The sequence below is a fragment of the Alligator mississippiensis genome, chromosome 1 (assembly GCF_030867095.1).
Source record: "Alligator mississippiensis isolate rAllMis1 chromosome 1, rAllMis1, whole genome shotgun sequence".
Lineage (NCBI taxonomy): Eukaryota > Metazoa > Chordata > Crocodylia > Alligatoridae > Alligator > Alligator mississippiensis.
Window position 1 is genome coordinate 317,369,767 of NC_081824.1, and position 25,771 is coordinate 317,395,537.

General features: G+C 44.5%; 1 protein-coding gene across 1 annotated transcript in view; it reads right to left on the minus strand.

Moving 5' to 3' along the window:
* PHEX (phosphate regulating endopeptidase X-linked) overlaps nucleotides 1-23,086 on the minus strand; it is a 176,973-nt gene extending 153,887 nt beyond the window's left edge. Inside the window, exons 1-3 of the mRNA XM_006260602.4 lie at nucleotides 22,381-23,086; nucleotides 17,548-17,616; nucleotides 14,582-14,743 (exon numbers count right to left, since the gene is read on the minus strand). Of these exons, the coding sequence (XP_006260664.1) occupies nucleotides 14,582-14,743; nucleotides 17,548-17,616; nucleotides 22,381-22,504 (355 nt within the window). The 5' untranslated portion in view covers nucleotides 22,505-23,086. The remainder of the gene's footprint in view (nucleotides 1-14,581; nucleotides 14,744-17,547; nucleotides 17,617-22,380) is intronic.
* Between the last annotated feature and the right edge of the window lie 2,685 nt (nucleotides 23,087-25,771).

A 25,771-nucleotide genomic window follows, 5' to 3' on the forward strand; every position in this document is an offset into this window, starting at 1 on the left:
GGAGAGGGACCAAGGATGGAGATTGCACCACTTCTCTGGGTAACCTCCTCCTAGTGAGAAAGTTCTTCCTAATATCTAACCTAAACTTCCGTTGCTACAACTGGAGATCATTGCTCCTTCTATCATCTGCCACCACTGAGAACAGTCTAGCTCCATCCTCTTTGGAACCACCCTTCATGTACTTGAAGGCTGTTATTGAATTCCCCCTCAGTCTTTTCTCCTGCAGACTAAATAAGCCCAGTTCCCTCAGCCTGTCCCCATAAATCAATTGCGCCAGCCCCCAAACAATTTTTGGTGCCCTCCACTCAAGTGTCTCCAACTTGCCCACATGCTTTTTGTAGTGGGGGGCCCAAAGCTGAATACATTACTTCACATGTGGCCTCACCAGTGCTGAATAGAGAAGAATGATCACTTCCCTTGACCTACTGGCAACAGTCCTACAAATGCAGCCCAGTATGCCATTAGCCTTCTTGGCAACAAGGGCACGCTGTTGGCTCATATTCAGCTCACTGTTCACTATAATCCCCAGGTCCTTTTCTGCAGAGCTGCTGCCCAGCCAGTCAGTCCCCAGCCTGTCCTGGTGCATGGGATTGTTCTGTCCTAAGTGCAGAACTTTTCACTTGTCCTTGTTAACCCTCATGAGATTCCTCTTGGCCCAATCCTCCAATTTGTCTAGGTCACTCTGAATCCTAATCCTACCCTCCAGCGTATCTACTACTCCCCCCAGCTTGGTGTCATCTGAAAACTTGTTGAGGGTGCAAGAGAACCAACTTCATTCAAATACAAAGATTATACATGCACCTAAAATCCAGACAATGGTTAATAATCAAAACAGGGAAATCTAGTGGAAATTCAAATAGCTTGCAGCAGGAAGTATTATGGTAAGAACACATTTATTAACCCAGACAGAAAGTACAAGCTCACCTTGATTTAACCCTGAACAGCAGGGGTTCACAGGGGTGCACACACACCCCCTGAGAGTGCTAGCGCACCCCCTGACAGCCAGCATTCCCTGGGGTGAGTAAATCGGTGAGCCCTTGGCCCTTCCGGGTTGGAGCACATACCTGGGGGGGACCTACCCCCGGTCAATGCGATCGGCCATGGGGTAGATCCTCCCCTGGGTTGCTGACTGCTAGCTGGGGGGGGGGGCAAGTGCCACCCCCCCCGACTCAGGAGGCACCAGTTGCCCACGCTGTATGCCATCTTCTAGATCATTGATGAAAACATTGAACAAAACCAGCCCCAGGCCTGACCCATGGGGCACTCCACTTGATACCAGCTGCCAGCTAGTCATTGAGCCATTGATTACTACTCTCTGAGCTCAGTTCTCCAGCCAGTATTCTATCCACCTTACAGCCCATTCATCCAGTCCATACTTCTTTAGCTTGCCTGCATTGTGGGAAACTGTATCAAAAGCCTTGCTAAAATCAAGGTAAATCAAACCCACCAACCCCAGAGCCAATCATCTCATCATAGAAGGCAGTCAAGTTGGTCAGGTATGACTTGCCCCTGGTGAATCCATGCTGAATGTTCCTAATAACCTTCTTCTCCTCTGACTGCTTAGAAATAGATTCCTTGAGGATCTGCTCCATGATTTTTCCATGGATTGAGGTTAGGCTGACTGTAGTTCCCTGGATCCTCCTTTTTTCCCTTTCTTAAATATGGGCACCATGTTTGCCCTTTTCCAATTATCTGGGACCTCTCCTGAAATGTTTGAAGACTTCTGTCATGTCCCCATTGGATATTCCTTTCTCCAGGCTGAACATGCCTCATTTTCTCAAACTTTCCTCATATGGTTTTGTCTTCCAAGCCCTTTATCATATTTGTCACCCACCTCTGGATCCTCTCTAACTTCTCCTCATCCTTCTTAAAATACAGAGACCAAAACTCATACAATTCTCTAAATAAGATCTAACCAGTTCTAACTACATTGTCTATCAACTCCTGTGTCTTGCATCTAATACTCCTATTGATGCAGTCTCAAATCACATTTGCTTTATTTTGTAACTGCATCATGTTTCCAACTCATGTTGAACCTATGATCCACCCAAACCCCAATGTCCTTTGCTACCACATAGCCATTTCTCTCCCATATTTGTGCTTTTAATTGTTAGGCATAGCACCTTATATTTGTCTGTATTGAAACCAATTCATTTACAGTCTCTAGCTTCCAATCTTAGTAACATAATATCATAGAACTTAGGGTCAGAAGGGACCTAAACAGATCATCAGGTCCGGCCCCTGACCCAGGCAGGAACGGGTGCCAGGATCATATCAACCCAGCCAATTGTCAGCGATTTGGACGACGGGGTGAAAAGCAACCTGTTTAAATTTGCTGACGATACCAAAATTTGGGATGAGGTGGGCACGGTAGTAGGGAGGGAAAGACTGCAGCAAGACCTGGATAGGTTGCAGGGGTGGGCTAACAAAAACAGGATGCGTTTCAATACGGACAAGTGCAGGGTGCTGCACTTGGGCAGTAGTAACCAGCAGCACACTTATAAGATGGGAAACTCCCTTCTTGAGAGCACGGAGGTAGAAAGGGATCTTGGAGTCATCATTGACTCCAAGATGAACATGGGCCAACATTGCGAGGTCACGGTCGGCAGGGCTAACCGGACCCTATCGTGCATTCACAGGTGCATCTCAAGTAGGGCCAAGGAGGTGATCCTCCCCCTCTACGCAACACTGGTCAGGCCACAGCTGGAGTACTGTGTCCAGTTCTGGGCACCCCACTTCAAGAGGGATGTGGACAACATTGAGAGGGTCCAGAGGAGGGCCACCCGCATGATCTGGGGACAGCAGGGCAGTCCCTACAATGAGAAGCTACGGGACCTGAACCTGTTCAGACTTCACAAAAGAAGGCTAAGGGGGGACCTCATGACCGTCTATAAACTCACTAGGGGGGACCAGAAGGGTTTGGGGGAGACCTTGTTTCCCCTAGTACCCCCCAGGATAACAAGGAATAATGGCCACAAGTTGTTGGAGAGTAGGTTTAGATTAGACATCTGTAAGAACTACTTCACAGTTAGGGTGGCTAGGATCTGGAACCAACTTCCAAGGGAAGTGATGCTGGCTCCTACCCCTGGGGGTCTTTAAGAAGAGGCTTGATGCCTACCTGGCTGGGGTCATTTGAGCCCAGTTTTCCTCTTGGCCCAGGCAGGGGGTCGGACTTGAAGATCTACAAGGTCCCTTCTGACCCTACTTCTATGATTCTATGAAATATCTGTCCAGCCTCCCCTTGAAGACCCCCAAGGTAGGAGAGAGCACCACCTCACTTGGGAGCCCATTCCAGAGCCTGACAGCCCTAACTGTAAAGTAATGTCTCCTGATGTCTAGCCTGAACCTTCTCTCTAACAATTTGTGGCCATTATTCCTAGTAACCCCGGGTGGTGCCAGGGGGAACAGAGCCTCCCCCAATTCCCGCTGGTCCCCCCGGTGAATTTGTAAACAGCCACCAGATCCCCGCTCAGCCTTCTCTTCTGTCAAAATCCATCTGAATTCTACCCCTGTCCAAAAGCAAGTGGAAAATTATAATTATTAAAATATTATTAAAATATAATTATTTTAATTTGAATCTGTTATGAATATGGGAAAACACCAAAAGGATTTTTAAAAAATCATATTTGCATATTCCTGTACACATGAACTCCAACCTGACATCAAAATGCAAATAAATAGTGTTGTTTTTATATGTTTGTAAAACAAAGAAAATCTCAAAACACGGTTTTCTTGTCTCTTCTCTTCATCAAATCAAAAATATATGGACAAAAATGTGCACCAAATCACTACACTCTGCCTATCTGCTAATTCCATTTTTCCTCCCCATAATCCCTCATTATTAGAGCTCCCTATCACTTTCACAGAGACACAGGGGCAATATTCCTTCCAATCTTCAAGCTGATACCTCCTCCATCCTTTTCCTTATTCTGGTTCTTTACATATGAGCATCATGAAAGAATTAACTGCTCTCATTATTGTCAGGCTACAGTTTATTCACACTCTTCTTCACTGAATCACACACCTATGCTGGCACCTTCCTTATAGTACCTCATAAGAAAGCTTGGGAATCTGCCTCTGCTCCCATTGGATCATGGTGACCAGAATTCAAAATCAAAATCTAATGACGAGGGCTTTTCACAGACAAATACCCAAACCTCCCTGTCTTATTCTCTCTCTGATTCAGATTCAAGAGTATTCAAAGACCAGAAAACACACTGAATTATCCTAAAGAACCATCTGAATTGTCCCAAAGACCATTGTCCTAAAGAAACATCATTCCTTAATAAATTGCCTGATACCATACCATACCATAGAACATAAAATATGAAAAATGCAATTCTCTAGCCAAACTATGCTAAAATAGTAAGATTAATAGGATTATTTAAGGTTACTATGCAAGTTCTGAAATATTTCTAATCAGTTCTTTCAAAATTTTACTTCCTAAAAACAACTGCATGTTAAATAAATACAACTATTAAAAAAATGCAAAGTGCTATGCAAAGTGGTAGGCCAAAATTCTCAATGTGGTTGCCCACAATTCCATTTCCAAGCCCACATGTAAGCCCCTAAATATGTGGCCTGATTTCCAAAGGAAATAGTGAATGATTTTGCTTGCCAGTGCTCACCTCTAGCATATATTCTTACTATATAAGAATTATACACTTTGCCAAAGCATTTGATAGCATGGACAAATGGCTAACCAGAAACGTCAAGTACAGTTAATTTATCATCTCTGGTTAAAGCACAAGTATACAGGCAGAAGACATGCACTGTCATTTCAGGCACCAACCACCAACTTTGAAAGAAATATACTCTTTTGACAAGTCATTTCTTTTGGAAACTTTATTTTAAAGAATGAAAGTTGAAAGAAGAAATGCCAAATTTCAGAGAGAAGGGAAATGCCAAATTTCAGAGGGACTACCCATCATCTAGCATTCTGTTAAGTCGCTCCCATACTTAACTAATTTAGTAATGGTATGCATGGAATATTTTTTCAGGCAATTAATTTACACTAAGCCCCCCAGTATCACCAGTCAGTGAAGACAGACCACATCAAACTGATATGGAACATGTCACATTCCTCTCTTTTATATGGCGTCAGATATGAACCACTGGGTGCATCTATAAATGCCATTAAGGTGATGTGACAAATACCTAATACTGGCGCACAAGTAGACAGCAATGCTTTACTATGAAGCTAATTAGTCAAGTCCTCTGTGGACACCTCTACACATGCATTTACTTCAGCCTAGATTTACTGTACAGTAAGATATTGCACAGCAGGCACATCTACAAGAGATGCTATGTCGCCGTAGCAATGTGCTACGCCAACATAATGTCAGGCATAAACCATGACACTGCAGCTATGTCAGTGTAGCAACACACTCCCTCACTACAGCACATTGCTATGGCAATGTAGAGGCTAAAAATAACTGCACTGTTGGCACAGGCATTTAATATTGATGGCACAGTAACAATGACACCATAGGGGCATGTGTAGATGCACCCAGTTTTTGGGTAGGTGTCTACACATGTGGAGATTAGGGAGAAGATTTGCTCCCAGCTCCCTCCACCTGGGTACCAGTCCAAGGGCTGGCAGGAAGCACTGGGCCAGAAGAGAGCTGTCTCCTGGCCCTGGGGGGCTCCCTGCTGCTGGAGCAGGGACAATGTCCCCCTGCCCTGACAACAGGAAGATCCTGGCCCTGGTTCTCAATCAGGGGCACAGGGCTTGGAAACAGCTGCAGGAGAGGGGCAGGTGCCAGCCCTTTACCCCAATCTGCCAGTGGGGCGGAGATCTGGGACCTACCTGACCCATGCAGCTCTTTCCAAGCCACATGCCTTGATCACCTGATTTGGGCATGGGGCTGGGATCTGCCTCTAACCGGGACAATTCCCAGCCAGCCCCAGGCTGGCTGGGGAAGTCTGCATGTGCAAACTGGAGCTGGATGGGGACTGCACAAAACTGGATAGATAAAGGTCTCCCAGCCTGAGTCCTGTGACCAGTAGCTTACTGCACAGTAAATCTAGACTGGAGTAAATGCATGTGTAGACACATCCTCTGTGTCCTAGGATTGGACCCCAGGGCCCTGTACCACTCCTGCCCAGCCTCATGTGCTGGGCTTGGGCCCCATGTACCAGAGTTAGGGCCCAGTGTCCCCTCCCCACCCTCTAGCCCCATGCACCAGGATTGGATTCTGGGGCCCCAGGCCATCCCTGCCTAGACCTATGTAATGCAATCAGGGCCCTGTGCCACCCTGACTCAGTCCTGCTTGCCAGGATCAGGGGATGAGGGCCCCTCACTATACCTGCATGCCCAGATCGTGCACTGGGGCTCTGTGCTGCCCCCACGCACCTGGTTCAGGCCCAGCACACCCTGAGTCCCTGTGTACAGAGCCATGCTTTCTAGCTCATGGGCCTCAAAATTTGGCAGCAAGAGAATGGTACCACTGCTCTCCTGCTGCCAAATTTTCAGACTTGTGAGAAGCCACAAACACCAGATAACTCTACTGGGGGCTGGATCTGGTTGAGCACCCTTGGCACAGGACACAAACTAATGATTGATATTTTCGGTCTTTCTTGAGGATACCTCTGAGCTAATGTTGAAGTTCTTAGTGGTGACCAGTTTAAATCAGGCTATTCGTGCTGCTTTTTAAAAATCATACTGCTCTTATAGAAACAGCATACATATTAATGAATCCATGTCATGCATGAATGACAACCGTACAAAAGTTAAAACTAATTAAACTTGGTGTGGCCAGGTTTTCTTGGCTGCTATCAACCCTGTTGTATAGCACTCCTCAGCCTCGCTTGAGGATTTAATTCTTTTAACAGATATGAGTCAAGAGAATCTCACTAGAACTACATATCTGAACACATTTCCCTTCATACAACCTTTCACAGATTTCATAGATATTAGGGCTGGAAGGGACCTCAGAAGATCATCGAGTCCAGCCCCCTGCCCAAAGGGCAGGAAGTCAGCTGGGGTCATAGGATCCCAGCAAGATAAGCATCCAGTTTTGTCTTGAAGGTGTTCAATGAAGGCGCTTGAACCACCTCCGGTGACAGGCTGTTCCAGACCTTGGGGGCTCGGACAGTAAAGAAATTCTTCCTTATGTCCAGCCTGAAACGACCTTGTAGTAGTTTGTGACCATTCGACCTCATCATCCCTTGGGGTGCTCTGGTGAACAAACGTTCCCCCAGATACTGGTGGTCACCCCGATAAACTTGTAGGTGGCCATCACATCACCCCTGAGTCTGCGCTTTTCCAGGCTAAAGAGCCCCAGGGCTCTCAGCCTATCATCGTAGGGTCTGCTTCCCTGACCTCTGATCATGTGCGTGGCTCTTCTCTGGACTCTCTCAAGCTTGTCCACATCCTTTTTGAATTGTGGAGCCCAAAACTGGATGCAGTACTCCAGCTGCGGCCTCACTAAGGCTGAGTACAAGGGGAGAATGACGTCCCGGGATTTGCTTGAGAAGCATCTATGGATGCAAGCCAGCGTTTTGGTCACTTTACTAGCTGCAGCTTCACACTGCAGGCTCATGTTCATCTTGTGGTCAATGATGACCCCCAAGTCTCTTTCTTGCATAGTGCTAGCCAACATAGCACTGCCGAGCCTATAAGGATGCTGTGGGTTTTTCTTCCCAAGGTGGAGAACCTTGCATTTATCGGCGTTGAACACCATCAGATTCTCGTCCGCCCACTTGCTGAGCCTGTCCAGGTCAGCCTGGATCACCCGCCTGTCTTCTGGTGTGGATGCTTTGCCCCAAAGTTTGGTGTCATCGGTGAACTTGGCCAGTCCGCTTCTGACTCCAGTGTCCACATCATTAATGAAGATGTTGAACAGTATGGGTCCAAGGACAGAGCCTTGGGGGACCCCACTGGTCACAGGACACCACGATGAGTGACTTCCATCAATTACTACCCTCTGGGTCCGACCACGGAGCCAATTTTCCAGCCAGTGGCTCGTGGAGGACCCAAGGCGATAATTGGCCAGTTTCTCCAAGAGGCGATCATGGGAAACCAGATCGAAGGCTTTTTTGAAGTCAAGATATATGACATCAATCTCTTCTCCCTTGTCCAGGTGATAGGTCACCTGGTCGTAGAAGGAAATGAGATTGGTCAAGCAAGACCTACCCGCAACAAACCCGTGCTGGCTATCCCTTAAGATGTTGACGTCGGCCAGTCCATTAAGGATGGCCTCTTTAATAAACTTTTCTAAGATCTTCCCTGGGATAGAAGTCAGGCTGATGGGCCTATAGTTAGCCGGATCCACTTTCCTCCCTTTCTTGAAGATAGGCACCACATTGGCCTTCTTCTAGTCTTCGGGCACTACACCAGAGTGCCAAGAGTTTTCAAAGATCCGTGGTAGAGGCTGGGCTACGATGCTCGCCAGCTCCTTGAGTACCCTGGGGTGAAGATTGTCAGGGCCGGCTGACTTGAAAGTATCCAGCTTCTCAAGATGTTCCTTCACAAAGTCAGCATCAATGGAGGGCAGGGGATCACCCTCACCCGGACTTCCCGGCCCTGTAGCGGGCATGGGTGTCCCATGGGGCTGATGAAAGACTGATGCAAAGTACCTATTTAATAGGTTGGCTTTTTCCTGGGCGTCAGTTGCCCCATCTGGTTCAGCAGGGGTCCAAAGTTGCCCCTGCTTTTCCTTAGGAGTGAAGGACACAACATAAAGTCTATGAGAAAGGTATTAGTTTGTTGGGCTTCACATTTGGTAAGATGAACTAATAAAGGAACAGGGGTATGTCTCATTGCACTGAGATAAGGGTCTCCCAGCCCGAGTCCCATGACCATGGGGCTCAGGCTGGGAGAAAAAGGTCTTCCAGCCACCTGCTTCCCAATCACAATGGCAAAGTGAGGGCTGGGAGATAAGGATCTCCCAGACCCCACTCCCTGGTTGCAATCTCAGAGCAGGGGGCTCAGAGTTCCCTGCTGTCTGGGCAAGGGGACATAGCTCCCTACCCCCAGGAGCTGCCCCCAGCTGGCTGCCAGGGCAGGCTCTGCCACAGGATCCCAGGCAGGGACTATCTCCCACCCCCTGGTGGATGGCTGATCAGGAGCAGATTTTGCTCCCAGTCAGGTGTCTACACAAGCACTACAACACTGTTACTAATGCCAAGTAAATTTGCTACTTGGATTTGCAGGTAGTAAATTTACTTATTAGGGAAGTTTACTGTGAAGTAAGCATGTGCATGCATAGATGCACATGCTTACTTTGCAGTAAACTATGCTAATGTGAAGTTAAGCATCTTGTTAGATGCACCCAGAGATGGTGATGAGCTAATCCTAGTACATGAGGTTTAATCCAGCACATAGACCAGTCCCACACCACTCATCTGTCCCATGGAGCCAAAAGGTTGAGCACTACTGTTCTATGCTATTTGGAATAGATTGCAGCCATAAACTTTTAATGGTGTCTAGAATAAATGTACACTGGATGCTGACCTTACTGAAGAAAGGTAGTTGGAGATAGACTTTATGATGCACAAAAATCCCAGAAGACAATAAATCCACTAAATCTATTTAGTGCAACACAAAAGTGCTGATCTCTCTCTAGTCTGCTGAGCCCAGAGCAGACTACTGTTTTTTCAAGTAATATAGTAGCAACACAGTACCTTGAAGTGCCTTAACATTTACAGTTTACTACAGTAAGGCACTTCAAGGACAATATTAAATCTCCCTTCCTTTGCATGACTCTTACTTTGAGCAAAGATTATAAAAACCTGACACACTTTTTTCTAACAAACAACAATCATTGTCCTTTTCCCCCCGTATCAGTCTGCACAACTTCCTGCTGAGGTAGTTTTGCCACAGAATCTAGCTCTTAAGTCAAGTCACATTCAGATGAAAATATCTCCCTTCCTACACATTTCCACCCCAGGCTATTTTTTCTCTAGACATGCATTTTTCTGTTTTCCTGATGACAGGTCAGGTACTTTAACCACTTCAGTGTCTTATATCCCAGCTGGCAATGGAACTTCAATGAAGCTGAATACTGAGCTGTGATGTGCCATCCTTAGCCAACAAATTCAGTAAACATGCTAACATGACTTGAAAATATAGTTCTTGGAACAGGCTGTGGGCAAAGCTACACCACTGCCTTGGGTAAGATGAGTTTTGGCTCAAAATACCTATCGCCAAATAATCACGGAACATAGAAAAAAAGAGATCATGAATGATATCACATAAATGTAGTTGCACAGCATTTTTCTAAAAGAGAATATTGATGAGAAAAGCATGATAGCATGTAACAAAGCAACATGGAGATCATTTTTATAATATATTAGCTGCCCTCTGTTCACTTTCTTCATCAATCAGGCTAATGCAGGGGTGGGCAAAATACAGCCTGCAGGCTGGATTCAGCCCACCAGGGCATTCTGTCCAGCCTGCAGGGCCCCTAAAATATTTAGAAAATTAATATTTATCTGCCCCCAGCTTCCTGTCAAAGATGACAGGAGCCAGGGGCAGTAGGACCCAGGGGAAGACATGTCAAGCTCCTGCAATAGCAGGAATTCAGGTAGGAAGGGATGGGGGGCAGGCAGGAAAGTGGGGAAAGTGGCAATGGGGGCAGGGGTAGTGGGAGGGAGTGGGCATGCGGGAGTGTGGGGCCCACACCAGTGTCCTGGGGTCAGTGCTGATGGGACCCAGAGCAGGGCAGCAGGAGCATGGGGTGCGGGCTGGCAGGGGTCTATGGAGCTGGGCTGGGCTGCCAGCAGGAAGAGGGGGGAGCAGGCCTGGCTCCATAGAGCCCCAGCCAGCTGGGACCCTGTGCTCCTGGTGCCCTGGTCTGGGCCCCACCGATACTGGCCCTGGGGCACCAAGGCAGGTCCTGCACTCCCGCCCAGCTGCCACTGGTTGCCATACACCTGCTTGCTCCCAGCCCTACCTGCCCCAGCCTCGTGGCACAGGCGGGGAGGACTGCAAGCAGCCCTGACCCTGCGTGCTCCACACCTCACCCGTTTGGGCTGAGCAGCAGCAGTGGGCAGGGAACAAGCTGCTGCTCAGTGTGGGAGAAAAGCAGCCTGTCCCCCTCCCACCACTGGTGCTCCCTGCAGCAGCTGCCCAGAGCCCACACAGAGCTTCCTTGCCTCTCTGCTGTGTCCTTGCTGCCCATCGAACATCAGTGGCAATGGAGAGCAGGTACCAGCAGCCTCATGTGGACTCCAAGTGGCTGCCACAGGGAGCACCGGTGGTGGTAGGGGAGGGGCTACTTTTCCCTTGCCCCAGCAGCAGTTCGTGCCCTGCCACCACTGCTGCTCAGCCTGCCAAGCAAGCCCAGAGCCAGCATGGGGCCCAAGCTGGCAGCAGCAGTGACAAATAAACTGCAGCTGAGCACAGGGGAAAAGCACCCCCCGCCCCCGCCACTGCTGGGCAGCATTTACTGGAGGAGCCCATGGCCTCTGCAGCAGTGGCCATGCAGAGCAGCCACTCTGGGCAGCACAGAGCTGGTGGCAGAGGTGCCACAGCAGAGCCTAATGCAGTGTGGGCTCCCCCAGCAAACATTGCCCAGTGGCAGCAAGGCAGGGGGGCACTTTCCTCCACCTCAGCAGCTGTTTGTGCCCTGCTGCTGCTGCCACTCAGCCCCGATGGGTGGGCCCAGAGCCAGCATGGGGCCCAGGCTGGCAGCAGCAGTGAGGAACAAACTGCAGCTGAACATGGGGGAAAAGCAGCCCCTGCCCTCCCGCCGCCAGTGCTCCCTGCGGCAGCTGCTTGGAGCCCACATGGGGCTGCCTGTGCCTGCTCTCCATTGCCACTGCTGCCCCATGGGTGGTAAAGACATGGCAGAGAGCCAGCACAACCCTGTGTGGGCTCTGGGCGGCTGCCACAGGAAGCACCAGCAGCAGGAGGGGAGGGGCTGCTTTTCCCCCGTGCTGAGCAGCAGCTTGTTCCCTACCCACCACCGCTGCTCAGCCCCAACGGGTGAGTCTGGAGCATGCAGGGTTGGGGCTGCTTGCAGTCATTCTCACCCATGCCGTGGGGCTGCGAGTGAGTGGGCATGCCAGCTGGACTTCAGGCACATGGCAACCATGGCTTCCACCACCAGTATTTACGTGCATGCGACAGGGCAGCCCCAGGAAGGAGGCACCTGGCTCTGTGTGCCCTATCCTGCTTCTGCCACCATGGCTGCACCTGGTAAGGTGCTGCCCATGCACCAGGGCCTGCACCAAGCTGGGCAGGGCACTCCACCCCCGCCCATGGCTGGGAGCAGGGGGATGAGGGCAGGGAAACACCTGGGGCAGAGGACAGGGAGGCGGCTCTGCTGCTTGCTCCTAGGAAAGGCAGCAGAGCCCCTTCTTCCTGGGCAGCCCCAACTGGGTTCCCCTTGGCCCCTACCTATGCAGCCCCACCCCCTGTAGGGCCCCCTAATGCCTCAACCCCATCCAATCCTCACAGCCCCACCCCCCTCCATAAAAAAATAAGTTTAAACATGTAAATTAAATTTAAATCTGTAAATTATACAGTTTGCAGGTCCGTGGTATAAACAGGTTGGGAAACCCTGCCATAGACCCCTCCCTGCCCACAGCCCATGCTCTTATCATCCCATACTGGGCCTCATAGGCCCCACACTCCCACATGCCCACTCACTTCCATTCCCCCTCCCACCCACTGGCCACTTTGCACTCCATGGCTTCCATACCCACAATACCATACCCACACATACATAAACCTCCATACCCACCCACCCACAACTCCCCACAACCCCACATCCACCCCATGCCCCTTGACACCCATGCACACCCCACACCATATACAAGTAGGACTGCATTTTGGGGTTTTATGCAATCACTTCTACATATACAGCACAAACGCACAAAAATCAGATCAAAATATATTTTTAAATTAAATTAAAATATATTATTATGGCTGTTTGATTTTTAGTATATAATTTGGGTTTTTCCCCCTAAGATGGCAAAACCTCTTCTCCAAGGGAATACTTTCAGGGGCAAGGGGAGGGACTGCTGGTGGCAAAGTTCAGAGATTAAAGGGGCATGACTTCTGATCCAGGGTGCAGGGCACCTGTCAATGGGCGGGGCTACCCATGCGGCCCGCAACAGCTTGCCAAAACTTGGTAAGTGGCCCTCCGCTCAAAATAATTGCCTGCCCCTGGGCTAGTGCATTTCACTAATGAAAGACTAGTGTGCATCATTAGTCTTTGACAACACTGGGGGTGGGGGGTGGAATTACGGCTGTGCAAAAAGGACCCTATTTGATTTGGATATGGATTCGGCCTGAATCAGGGAAAGTGATTCGATCCGTCGATTCAGATCACTGTCCCTGATTCAATTTGGCTGAATACGAATCTGAAGATTTGATGCTGATTTGGTGAATCAGCGATTCGGACACAGGTACAGCTTTAAAAGATTTTTTCTGCATGCCTGGATGTAGCAGGCACAGCTTGTGATCATTGTGGTGCTGGAGTGGATGGAGCATCCCACAGGAGCCTGGGGGACTCTCCAGTGTGCTCAGCAGTGAACCTAGAAGTGGACCGGAAGTACTACCAGTCCACTTCTGGGTCTGCTGGGGAGCACACTGGGGGACTGCCCCGCACCCCTCTGACTCAGTGATCAGATGCAGGGGGACCCCAGGTGCCCTCCCCAGACCCAGGAGGCACCATTTGCTGAGCCAGGAGCGGGGGGTGCAAGGACACCCCCCCCCCCCCGCACTCTCTCTGGTGGACCAGGAAGTGGATCGGAAGTTCTTCTGGTCCACTTCCGGGACTGCTGCTGAGCATGCTGGAGTCTCCCCTGTACTCCTGTGGGACACTCCATCCACCCCAGCACTGCAGCTTTCAGAGCCCCTGCTACTTAAAGGCATGTAGAAAAAACATATAAAGCTTTGTCTATGTCTGAATTGCCGAATCTGTTCGAGTCTCTCTGAATTGACTCAGAGGGTTCCAAATCAATTTGGAGAGATTAAAGGGTCCTTGGATTCTATTCGGACTTGGAGATTTGGCCACCAAATCAGGCCGAATCTCTGCTGAATTGAATCAGGGACTGAAACTTTGCACAGCCATAAAAAAAAAAATCCCTACTAGTTCTTCCACTTCTTCAGCTCCTTAAAATCAGTAATATCCTTATATAAGAAAAGCTCAGATAGACCTGATTTTACTACAATTTTGCGATGAGGTGATTTTCTAAACAGGTTGTAAAAATGGATCTGTTCACAAGACCCTCCTTGACACTAGGTATCACACTGTTCCCCTTCAAATAAACCATTGATAAAATGTCTTCACAGTTTTCCTGGTGTCATTATGTCCTAAAAAGTCTAAGGTTCAAATCTAACAGTCTTTCTTTGGCATCATTCTCTGTTTGCCTCAGAATAATTATTGAATCCTTAATTTATACATTGTCCAAAGTAACATTAATTCCACCAAATGTGTCATTTTTTTAATTTTCCCTTAATGTATTTTTTTACCAAAAACAAAAACACAATAATAAAGAATGTGATGTTGGCAGTTATTCAGCATGAACATATGCACAAAAAGGAAATGCAGCCAATATTAATTTAAATGGAACTAAGTGACAAGCTACAGTGGAAACATACCTTAAGGTTTCAAGAAGAGCTTACCTTTCAGCTTGAGATCTACATTGTGCCTCAGCCAAGGATAAACACCATAGTTTGACGAGTCTTCAGGAATGGGATTACTATATATCCAACCATCGCACGCAAACCGATAAAAGTTCATACAGGGATCCGCAGACTGGTTTATTTTGCTCAGGATAGCAGCAGCTGTAAAGGATCACATTAGTTTTATGGAACATTTTTACCAAAGTAGAGAATTATGAGAGACCATATTCCAGAAATGATAGTATAATTTACCAGTTTCCAAAACAAGGCTGTTTGCCCTCACCTGAAAATTAAAATCTCATCCTAGCATACTGTTGGACCATTGTTTCCAGTTCAAACCTCTCAATGGTTTTAAAACAATAAGCACACTATTCTACAGTGATAATATATACTGTTGCCTGTGTATAATAAAAGCCAGTGAAAATATTTGTCCATTTATTGTAATAACTCATTTGATTAGTGCACCCCTTGAAGGTTATACTGAGATGATCACTATAGCCAGAAAGTCACCTGCTAGGGCCAGACACAGAAGTACAAAGTGGAATCTTAATCTTGCAAAAACAGCGTTTGTTCTGCTAAGCACATAATAGAAAAGTATTTCCAACAGCTTCTAACTGCCTCTCTCCAAAATTATATCCTCTTATCCTAAAGTTGTTATACTAAAAGAAAATGTGTAAAATACTTTCCTATCTTTGAAAAGATGAAAAAAATACCTTCAGTGTAAGGTTTTATAATTGAAGGCCCACAGATTATTAGTAGAGATTAAATTCTTCTGCTAGAGAGAGCAGTTTAAGTAAACAGATGGCATCATATGTTTCAGTCCATCTAGCCAAAGGGTCACTCCAAATAGGGAGCATTAAAACCCAAGTCCACAGTAAGTGATCATGATATGAATATATATCAGTTAACTAAGGTATATGGTTTATATTGCATGTACAGAATAAGATATAAAACAGGTTCCTAGTTCTGATTTCACTATTGGTTAGAACAGATTTTAAACCACACTACTGTTACTTGCAGGCAGTTGCTGCCTCAACCTTTTATGGATATAAAGTACAGCTTCATTACAATGAGACTCAATATAGCCAAGAGAACGTCCATTAAAAGTCCATTGCTGTAACAGGGTTAGTCAATTTGCTGCTGCTTAATAATGAAAATTATATAAGGTTATCTATTATATAAGGTTATAAGGTTAGTTTAGATAGATAGATAGATAGATAGATAGATAGATAGATAGATAGATAGATAGATAGATAGATAGATAGATAGATTAATGCCTGCTGTTAAGACTGTTAAGAATGCAGGGGTTTGTCATAAACATGGTATGTTACAATGAGGGTGCGTTGTATATCAAAAGATTCAGAGATTCAATTCATCTAGTTTCATTCAGAAAACAAGCTTTTCTTGTGATGATATCTCAATATTTCAATTTCAGCATGCATAGCACAAAGGTCCTTGGACATTTTTTTAACAAGTTTATAAAGTCCAACATAAAGAATGAATTGATGGAGATGAGATTGTTTCATATTTAATCAGAATGGGCATGCCATAAATTCTTTGCACATTTTTTTCTTCACAGTTTCCAAGTACCATACAAGCTTGTAAAGCATTTAAATCAAAGCTAGTCATAGTCTTTTATAAGGCATTCAGTCACCTCACATGACCTTTCCAGATGTTTATATGGGGTATGCCTCAAACAGCAGAGGCCCAAACTAAATTCCATCTCTGAATTCCCCTGTAAATTGGTGGTAAAATCCATATTTACACTGTGTAGATTGGGCCCATGTTCACTAAATATAGTATCTGCTTTGCCCTTAGGCAATTCTTGTACATCTGAAAAGTTGTAGCTAGTTTTCAATAGTACGCCGGAGGCGATCATTATGGAACACATTCTAAAGTAAGGTCAGTTCTAACTCTGAGTTTTCACTACAGACAAGTAACACTTTCAGTGGACATGGTGTCATTGTGGTATAGAAAAAACAATCCAGTTAAATAGCTATTTTTCCCCAATTCCAAAAATGAATATCCTATTTTTTGAGTTCTAACATACTTCATCAATTTAACTTAGTCCCAATTCTTATTTTTCTGTGTCTCAAAACCTTCAGGGCTCAGATGAAAGCAGAAGTGCCTAATATTGTTAAGACACATTAATTTTGCAGAGTGCAAAATAGTAGTAGCAAGTATAGGAAATGTTGTGGAAAAAAAGCTTTTGATCTTTCCAAAACAATTTGAAGTTAAGAGTTTCAAATACAACCTGGCCATCATACAGTATATCATATTACTTGAAAGAAAGTTCCCAGTTTGTTTATATATTGTCATCTTGCTTCTAATTTGACACCTTGAAGGTTGGATTTTCAAAAATGCCATCTACTGATCCAATTGTGCTCCCACTTAAGTCAATGGTAAAACGACAATCATTTCAGGTATGGCAGAAGCTGAAGCCAAAGCTGAGCAGTGGAGAAAGCTTTGTCCAAGTTTCATGGTGTAATACCACCATAGGTCCTGATCCTATAAAGGTCCCTGCATGTAACAAGTTGGAGGTTCAGAGCCACAGTCATCCCCTGTGGCATGAAGTGTTTATATGATTATGCACCAAATCACCTCTCTCAATATGAACCATTTAGTGACTTGCTGTTGTGCTGGCTGCTAAAAGGAAAACTGAATCCACCTGAGCACCACCTAAGGTAGCTGGCTGCAATTCTTGTCCTACCTGAGCCTTTTGACTTTAGTAGCAATACAGTAGAACTGAGACTACAGCAATGCAGTTGGATTGAAGCAACAAAACATATCTGCAATATGTTGCTTATATATGGGTTTTAAAAGGCTCTCATAAATTATTCACTATTACCAAGGCTTCTGGAATAAGAAGAGCCATGGGACTATTAAAACAGTATCAATATTCCATATTCCCCTCATCAGGGTACTGTAATTATGATACAATGAAAGAGAGAAATAATGTTGCCTACCAGCTTCGATGCATTCTGGAGTTAAGCAATACTGTTGCTTAGGCTGAAGTTTTAGAAGTCCTTGGCTAACTGCAAAATGAGAAAGAAATGTATTGTGATTAATTTATTATTATTATTATTATGTTCAATCAAGTACCATGATCTCTGTCGCTCAGCCAGCACAACATATACTAAATAATGTCTTTTTTACCTTAAGTAAATACAATTGTATTTGAACAATCACCACATTCACAATGACAGTGAACATAGTCCAGACATTGAATATAATCATATATAATACAGCTGTGTAAAGTATCAAGATTTAATTTCCTAACTGATATTGCCATCCTAGAACTGGCATTCTGCCAAAGCATCTGCTCATCAAGGCAATGATAACTGCATTGCTGAGGGACTAGGCCAGCTAGAACAATAATCAAAGTGAAATAGGCAGCAAACAGGGCACTGGAGTGACTGCAGAAAAGTGAGCTCTATTTCTAGTTCTGAAAATGACCTTCTTTATGACCCCCAGCAAGTTGAAGCTATGGTCTATGAAAATATCACTAAATCAGCTATGAGAGAGAAACCAACAAAATGAGCATACAGTATAGTAATAGACCCTTCAAGCATATTCTGTGCAAGCTGCCTTTTACCCTAAAAGCAGTGTAGCCAGGCACTGTATTGCTGGTAAGCTAATTAGCTTGGTAGGGTGGACTAACTGGCCAGGTCACACAGCACTGTTAACAAGTGCACTTGATTTACTGCGCGAACATGACTTTAGATTACCTTACATGGTTTTGTCACCCCCCCCCCCCCCCACGCTCCTCTCCCCAGTATTGTCCATAACACAACATTTCCTTGTTTAGGCCCCAATCTTGTAATCACTCATGATTAATATTCAACTTCAACAAAACTTCTCACATGCTGATAGTTAACAATGAGTGCAAGTGTTAGCATGCACAAGTTAACCGTTAAGAGCACATATGAGTACCAGGCAAAAATAAACCTGAACCAGCTAGCTAATAGCACCTACAACCAGATGGTTTGCTATTAGCTGGTAAAACTAGATGCTCCCTTTATCTGGCTTTTTGAATCAGCTGCATAGCACATAAAGGGAACAAACCAAACAGGGAGGAAGGACAGCCTGGGAAACGTACTGAATTATTAGTACATCTAGGTAGTATGTGCTGGATAGAGTATAAGACTGAAGTCAGAGGTGAATTCCCATGGCAGACCCCCCAGTTCAAGGTGCTAGTTCAGACAACACAAGTATTTTCTCCAAAGAAACAGGTATTTCAGTGTGCTTTCTAGAATTGTAGAATCACCAGCATGAAAAGCAGGCCTCCTACCTTCAAACACCATTAAGTGGCCACAGAAAAATCTCAGCGGTGGAAGGATATACTTGACAGATCTTGAACTGACATCACTATATTGTTTATTTGGTGGCTTGAAGGACCTCACACGTATTAGTTATAGTATTTGCAACCTCAAGCACATTTTGTGTCAGAAAAATAAAAAAGGTACAATACAGAAATTAAAAAGAGTGATCTTTTCCTAACCTTAGTAGTTTGCAAATAGCCCTTCAGGAGTGTCAGAAGCTACGATATCATCTTTATTGTTTTTTATAAGCATTCAATATCTCGTTTTTACAAAGTTGCTTAAAAATATACTTCCAATCCAACTGAAGACATAAGTAATAGACAAATCTTATAACCTTGTTTCTGTTACAGAGTTCAAAATGTAATGATGTTGTAGTTCTTTGCATTTTTTCATTCAGTCAGGGGGTTTTAGATTTTCCCTTTTTCACGCTAACTTTTCAAAACGGTTCCATGTGCTAAAATGTTAAAGCAGAAAAAAAGAGAAAAAAATTGAAAAAAAGATTAAAAATCCTAGCCTTCATTCATTCTATTGCCTTTTGTGGCAAAATACAAAAAAGGGGGGGAAAAAGAGTTATGAAGGAATAAAAAGCTGAAATTTCAAAAATGTTTTGGGTATTCAAAAAAACAAAAATAAATTCAGTCCCAATTCTTTTGGCTTGTTTAGAAATTACCTACCTAAAAAAAAGAAAACAACATTTAATTTTCAGTTAAACCTATTGCCTGCCTTGTGATATTACCAGAACCCATTGCATACAACATGTTACAGCTATCCGCTAATTGTCAGCACCTGTCCTGTGACATCCTGTGTTCAATTTAAGGCACCATACAAACCAGCCATAAAAATAGTCTACGTTAGATGTGAAACCTTTCTATGGGTGATTTGCCATTTTATGGTGCCTTAAATTGAGTGCACATATAGCACCCTTACTATTTATGAAGTGACTAACATGTTAATCACAACATAAATGTAATGTGTAAAGGGACCCTAGGGAGCACATCAGAAAACAGAGATAAATAATTAAAGTAGTCTTACAATTTCAAAGTTGCTAGCAAACACAGGAAGTTAACACTAACAACTAAATTGCCTTATTTATGTGTTGCTGGCTAAGAGATCAGCAATTTTCTCCCACTCTCTTCCTGTTTTTAGAGTAGGAAATAGAGCTGATTCATGAGTTTCTGAGTTTACATGGATGAGCAAGGTGCTCAATGACAAGTTAACTGGTGGAGCTAGAAGAGGGTGTGGTTACAAAGTTTGGGAGATGTGCAGAATCAGTATTTTTCCTGGATGACATTTTATGTTATGACAGACAGAATCTAAAGTTACCCTGCACTGGCAAAGCTCCAACTGAAGGGGTAGCAAAGTTGTAAGTACCTGGATGCCTTTCCTATATATGTCAGATTTTTTCCCGGAAAAGAACAGGAAGTTCTCTCTGGAAGCTTTTAAATAATAGCTAGAGCAAATATACAAACTAGAAATGATGATAGATAAACAGACATGATTTTTTTCCAGCTTCTTATTAGAGTTGAGAAAATAACTGATTTGACTGGTTCACTGGCCAAACTGAAATCCTGGGGGTGAAAATATAGTTTCAGATTGTCCTAAAATTTTTGTTTTTAATTTTAGGAGGAAACAAAAATTCACATTGGAGTAAATTAGATGTTTCATGTGACCTGAAAAAAGGGTGGGAAGGAAAAGGAGGGAAGAGGGGAAAAGGATGTTAATATTTGTTCATTAAATTAATTTCCACAAAAAGAAAAAAAAAGATTGTACCTAATTTTTTTCTTTCAGCTTTTTTTCAGCTGAAACAGTTGGAGAAATTGGCCACACATGCACAACATGGTTCAATCTACCTGACCATGGCCTTATTTTAAAAAGTGGAGGGGGGAGGGGGGGGTCAACCAAAAATTTATGTTCAGTCCATATAAACTGAAGGTGTGATATTCAGCCATTGAGCTTTTAAAATGAGAACCAAAATGCATGTTCTGCACTACTGAAAATCAGACCCTTGCTGGTTTTGATCCTCCTATCAAAGGAGACAACTGGAGTTTTACCTTTGCATGAATGGGTTCAGGATCAGCCCCTTTACTCTTATTAAAATGTCTCTTTTATATAGTATATTTTGGCCTGTTTCTTGTCTAATCTATACATAAACCACTTGCATTTCTTATCAATCTTACTGAGCATCTTATTCTACATTTTCTTCAAGCGGTAAAAGACACCACTCTCTTCCTTTATTGCAAGTTTTGCAATACTTGATTATCCTAAAAATTCTTTTAAAGCCCATTATTGAATCTTTTTGCCCAGTCAAAATGAGGACCAATGTCCAAGAGCCAATATTTATGCCTAGAAATAATTCAGACAAGTGAATTTATCTGGATTCTTTATATTTTCTTTACTCCTGTGGAAGCATTTATGAAATCAGGATCTAAGTAGAGCAACGTGAAAGTCTTTTGCTTTAAATTTACTATATAAGTGCTGGCAATGTTTTTCAAGTTTTAAAAAGGAGTTATAATTGGAAAGGTTAGAGCTAGTATAGTGATAATAAGACAAGAAAAGCTGAGAGAAGCAGAGTACATTAACATTCTTGGAGGCCGTAATCTCAGTTTGTGCAAATTGGCGAAACTGTTGAAATCAATCAGTCAATCAAGCTGTTGAAACACTGATTTACTTCAGATGAGGATTGGACCCTGCTATCTTTTCCAGACTTCTGCTTTTCCAGATGTTTTTCATTGAGTAGACGACATTTTTGGTATACACAAATATATTTCACATCAATTTATAACTATATATGTGCACTTCCAAAACCCATTTACAATATACTCTCAAAGTCCCAAAGAGGAGATATTCTTCTTTTACTATGTTCAGTGATAGCTAATAAATCTGATGGAAATAGTTTAATTTCATCCAGCATGCATTTGATTACCATATTTGCAAAGAAGATTTTGCAATTCATCAAAGAAAAACATTAGCTGTTAAAAAATGTGCAAGCAGTTGCATTATCTAAACCTTCTTCAGAACATTTAGTTAAACTCTAATGAAAACCAAATGAAATGAATAACTAAAATAATTCCATAAAGCATGCAGATTACTGCTCAATGTTCTGCAAACTGAGAATATTAGCCTGTATTAGTCAAAATCTACAAATTAATCAGCATTATTGATATGCATGGTCTTGCTAGTTTCCCTGTTCTATAAAAAAACACAATTCGAGATAGAGCACATTCCACAGAGTATTCAAATTCAAATCAAGCATTCACCACTACTTTAGCTGGGGTTGCAGCTTCCAGATGTAACATTTCTTTTTACAAATACTGAAATATTTCCATTACAATTTAAGCTGAAAGCCAAAGGGGTAACAATGGTGAACAGCATCAAAATAGGCACAGGTGAGCCACACAGCAAGAAGTAGGTGCAACCCAGGAAGAAGCAGGAACCCATGAGAGCATGAATTGTATTAGCCTATAACTTTTAACTTACCTAGAAAAAGTGCAATGCCAAGTACTATAGTACAAGTTACAAACACACCAAGGGCTATCCGAACTGCTTTGCTGGCAGTCTTCCTAGTGCCTCGCACTGAACTCCCCACTGTCTCTCCTTCCATAAGGATGGGATGTAGAATGTACTCACTCTGCAAGAAGTTTAGTTTTCCCTTTGCTTTGGTTTTAGCAGGATTTTAGTTACTCACAAAAGCTATCCATAAGCTCTCTCTTTTTCTTCTTTCTTTTGAGAGCTTAAAAGTTCCTGTCATAAACCATTCCTAGCCCCTTTCTGCTTGCTCTCTCTCTCTCTCTCCCTCTCTCTAAAGAAATAAAAACCCACACACAAAACACTAGCTGTCGTAAGTTTTACTCTAACCAGGACCTGGAAAGGCAAACACTGACCACTTTATTTAAGCTTTTGCTATCTATAACATTTCTATGAACCAATCGCTTCACAGACTCCTCTATCAGAGATTCAGACTGTGAACATTTCACAATGTTGCTGAACTGCTGTTTTAGTTATTTAAATATATAGCTACAAAACCCTCTATAATTACAACTGGACTTCCAAATACGTATAATACTGAATTGATAGAGTGGTATTTCTTGCATCTAATTAAAAAAAATCTCTCTTAACTCCTCTTTCTTAAATCAACCCTGCAGCATCATTTGGTTTCAGCAGAAAAGAGAGACTCTCAGTGAGCAAAGCCCTTTTTAAAACTTCCTAAGAGCTCTCGGGATATCATATAGCATTTATTTTGGGAACTTTGTGTGTGACACCATGTGGCAAAAATCAGAGTCATGCTCAAGTACAACACAAAACAGTAATTAAGACAACCTACAGAAGACTTATTTCATACAAGACATATTTTAGTCCTTAATGACTGCTATGAAACTTAGCAGAATATACTCTGCTTCTGAATTAAGCATTTCTCCTACTCTGCGTGGGATACTGGAGAATGCATCTGTTTTTGACAATTATGGCTGCAGAAAGGCTGGGAGGAAAGGTTTTATCTACAAGGATGTCCAGGAACGAGGTTTAACTTGGAGGCGGTAGCTTTGGAGTCTTAATTTCCCAGAACAATCTTTGATACCGTTTATCATTTCAAACTGAAAGTTTCCTGTATTAGATGGAGGACATCAAAGCCTAAGGCTAAGCAGTGAAATAGCAGCACAATGATGGAACTGATACTGTCATTTTCAAAATGTCTCATATCTAGGCTTTTGCCATAAAGTATGCAGGATAGAAAGAAAGATACCACACTTAAGCTCCTTGACAGCAGGGAATATTTGTGTAACTTTTCTGGTAGCTAATTTGTCCCATATCACGCCCTGTGCCGGTAAATACTTAACGAGAGGACTAAAGACAATGAAATCTCAGTAGCCTCATGAAAGAATCACCCTAAATCATCTCTTTAAAGGCAAAATTACCTTTGCTAGGGGGAAAGGGCAAGAAAGCCTGCTTCCAACCCACCACATGCACATAAGAGGAAGGCCTAGATCGCTACCCTGGAGATCTTCAAAAGGAGACTAGGCGCACACCTTGCTGGGATTATTTAACCCCAGCAGTCTTTCCTGCCCAGAGCAGGGGGGCTGGACCTGACGATCTCACGAGGTCCCTTCCAGCCCTAAACGTCTGTGCATAGATGGATTAACGCATGGGCCAGCTGGGCATGAGCCCAGGGTCTCCGGGATCCTCATCAGCAGGGAAGCAAAAGCAGAGACAAAAATGACTCCCAGTTTAAAACCCTGGCTTTCACATTTGTTTCCCTGCAGCGGGAAGTGGGGCCCCTCCACCAATGAGGCTGTGGGGCTGAGGCCCAACTGGCCGGGAGTGTTACACAGCACCGAGCCTGGGGGGGAGGGGCTAGGTCAGGAGTGCCGCACCATGGCTCTGCGTGTGGGTCGCAGCACTGGAGGGGGCCTTGGGGGGCTGTAGCCCCACAAAATTCACTGTAGCCCCCCATAGCCACCCCTCCCAGCACCGCCACTCACCTACAGAGGCATGACACAGCTTTCCCAGCCTGGCCCCATTCATGTGTGCGGCTACACGGACACACCATTCATGTGTGCAGCTACACAGACACAGCTGGGCAGCAGCACACACCGGTCAGTGCAACAGGGGTTGAGCAGGAGCAAGATGGAACCACGGGCAGCTCATGGGGGGTGAAGAGGGGAGGAGGCTGCCTCATAGTGATCAAGGGGGAAGGGGGAAGGTCCTGTGGGGGGAAAGTGTGTATATGTATGTGCGCGCATGCATGCACATCTGCTTGTGTCTGTGAGAGTCTATGCATGTGTGTGTGCATCTCTGTGTCTGCATGTGTTTGTGTGCATGCACACCTGTGTGTCTGTGTCCATCTGTGTGTATGGGCATGTCTGCGTGCATGTGTGAGTGCATGTGTGCGTCTGTGTGTCCATCTGCATGTGTGTGCATCTGTTCATGTGTGGGAGTGTCTGTGTGCATGTATCTGTTTGCATGTGTGCATGCATCTGTGTGTATGCGTGCATGTGTATGCATGTGTGCATGCATGTGTGTGCGTGTGTGCGTGTTCATTGCCGGAAGAATGTATTTGTGTCTGTATGTCCATGTGCAGAGAGTGAATGAGAGTAGAGCGCATGCCTGTCTGTGTGTATATGCCTCTGTGTGTGTATGTTTGGCCATAGCAGGGGGAGGGAGGGGCAGCGAGAAGAGGAAGACATGTTCCCCCCCCACCCCCATCCCGGTGGGGCCCACCCAGCCTCCTCCACAAGCACCAGGAGGGGAATGAACCCCTACCCTGCAGCCCAGCTCCCATGGGGGGAGGGGACCTCCAATTTTGTGTTTGCCCAGGGCCCCAGGATGCCTTAATCTGCCTCTGCTTCTGTGAATCTATGAATCTCCACAAGCAGCCCTGGGCTTTTATGCCCCCTGGAACTGTCTGTTGCTTCAACCTACACCCAAGCTCTGTTGGAAACATGCTAATAAGACTCCAGAAAAAGAGTGGCCCTCTCTCAGTCTCTTAGTCTGTAAACAGACATCTCATTTAACCTGGGACTGACTGTCCCAGGGTTTGACCTGAATCAAAACAGGAGTGACACAGTCATTAGAGGTTGCCCTTCCAACCTGCATGGCTCCTTTCGTCAGTGGCCAGGGAGAGCACACCGCCTATCAGGCTTGTCCCTAGAATGAACCACAATAACCATATAGATATACAACACACTATTTTAGGAAAATGTGTTAGTACATTTTATCCAGCATACTTCAGAGGGACTTGAAGTGGGGTAGTGGATGTGTTTACACAGGATGTGGTCCTGGGACAAAAGGCTTTCTTTCTTCTAGGAGAAATGTGATATCTGTTCATAAGCTTAATAAATTAAGATATGCCCAGGTGGAGTAGAAATAGAGAACA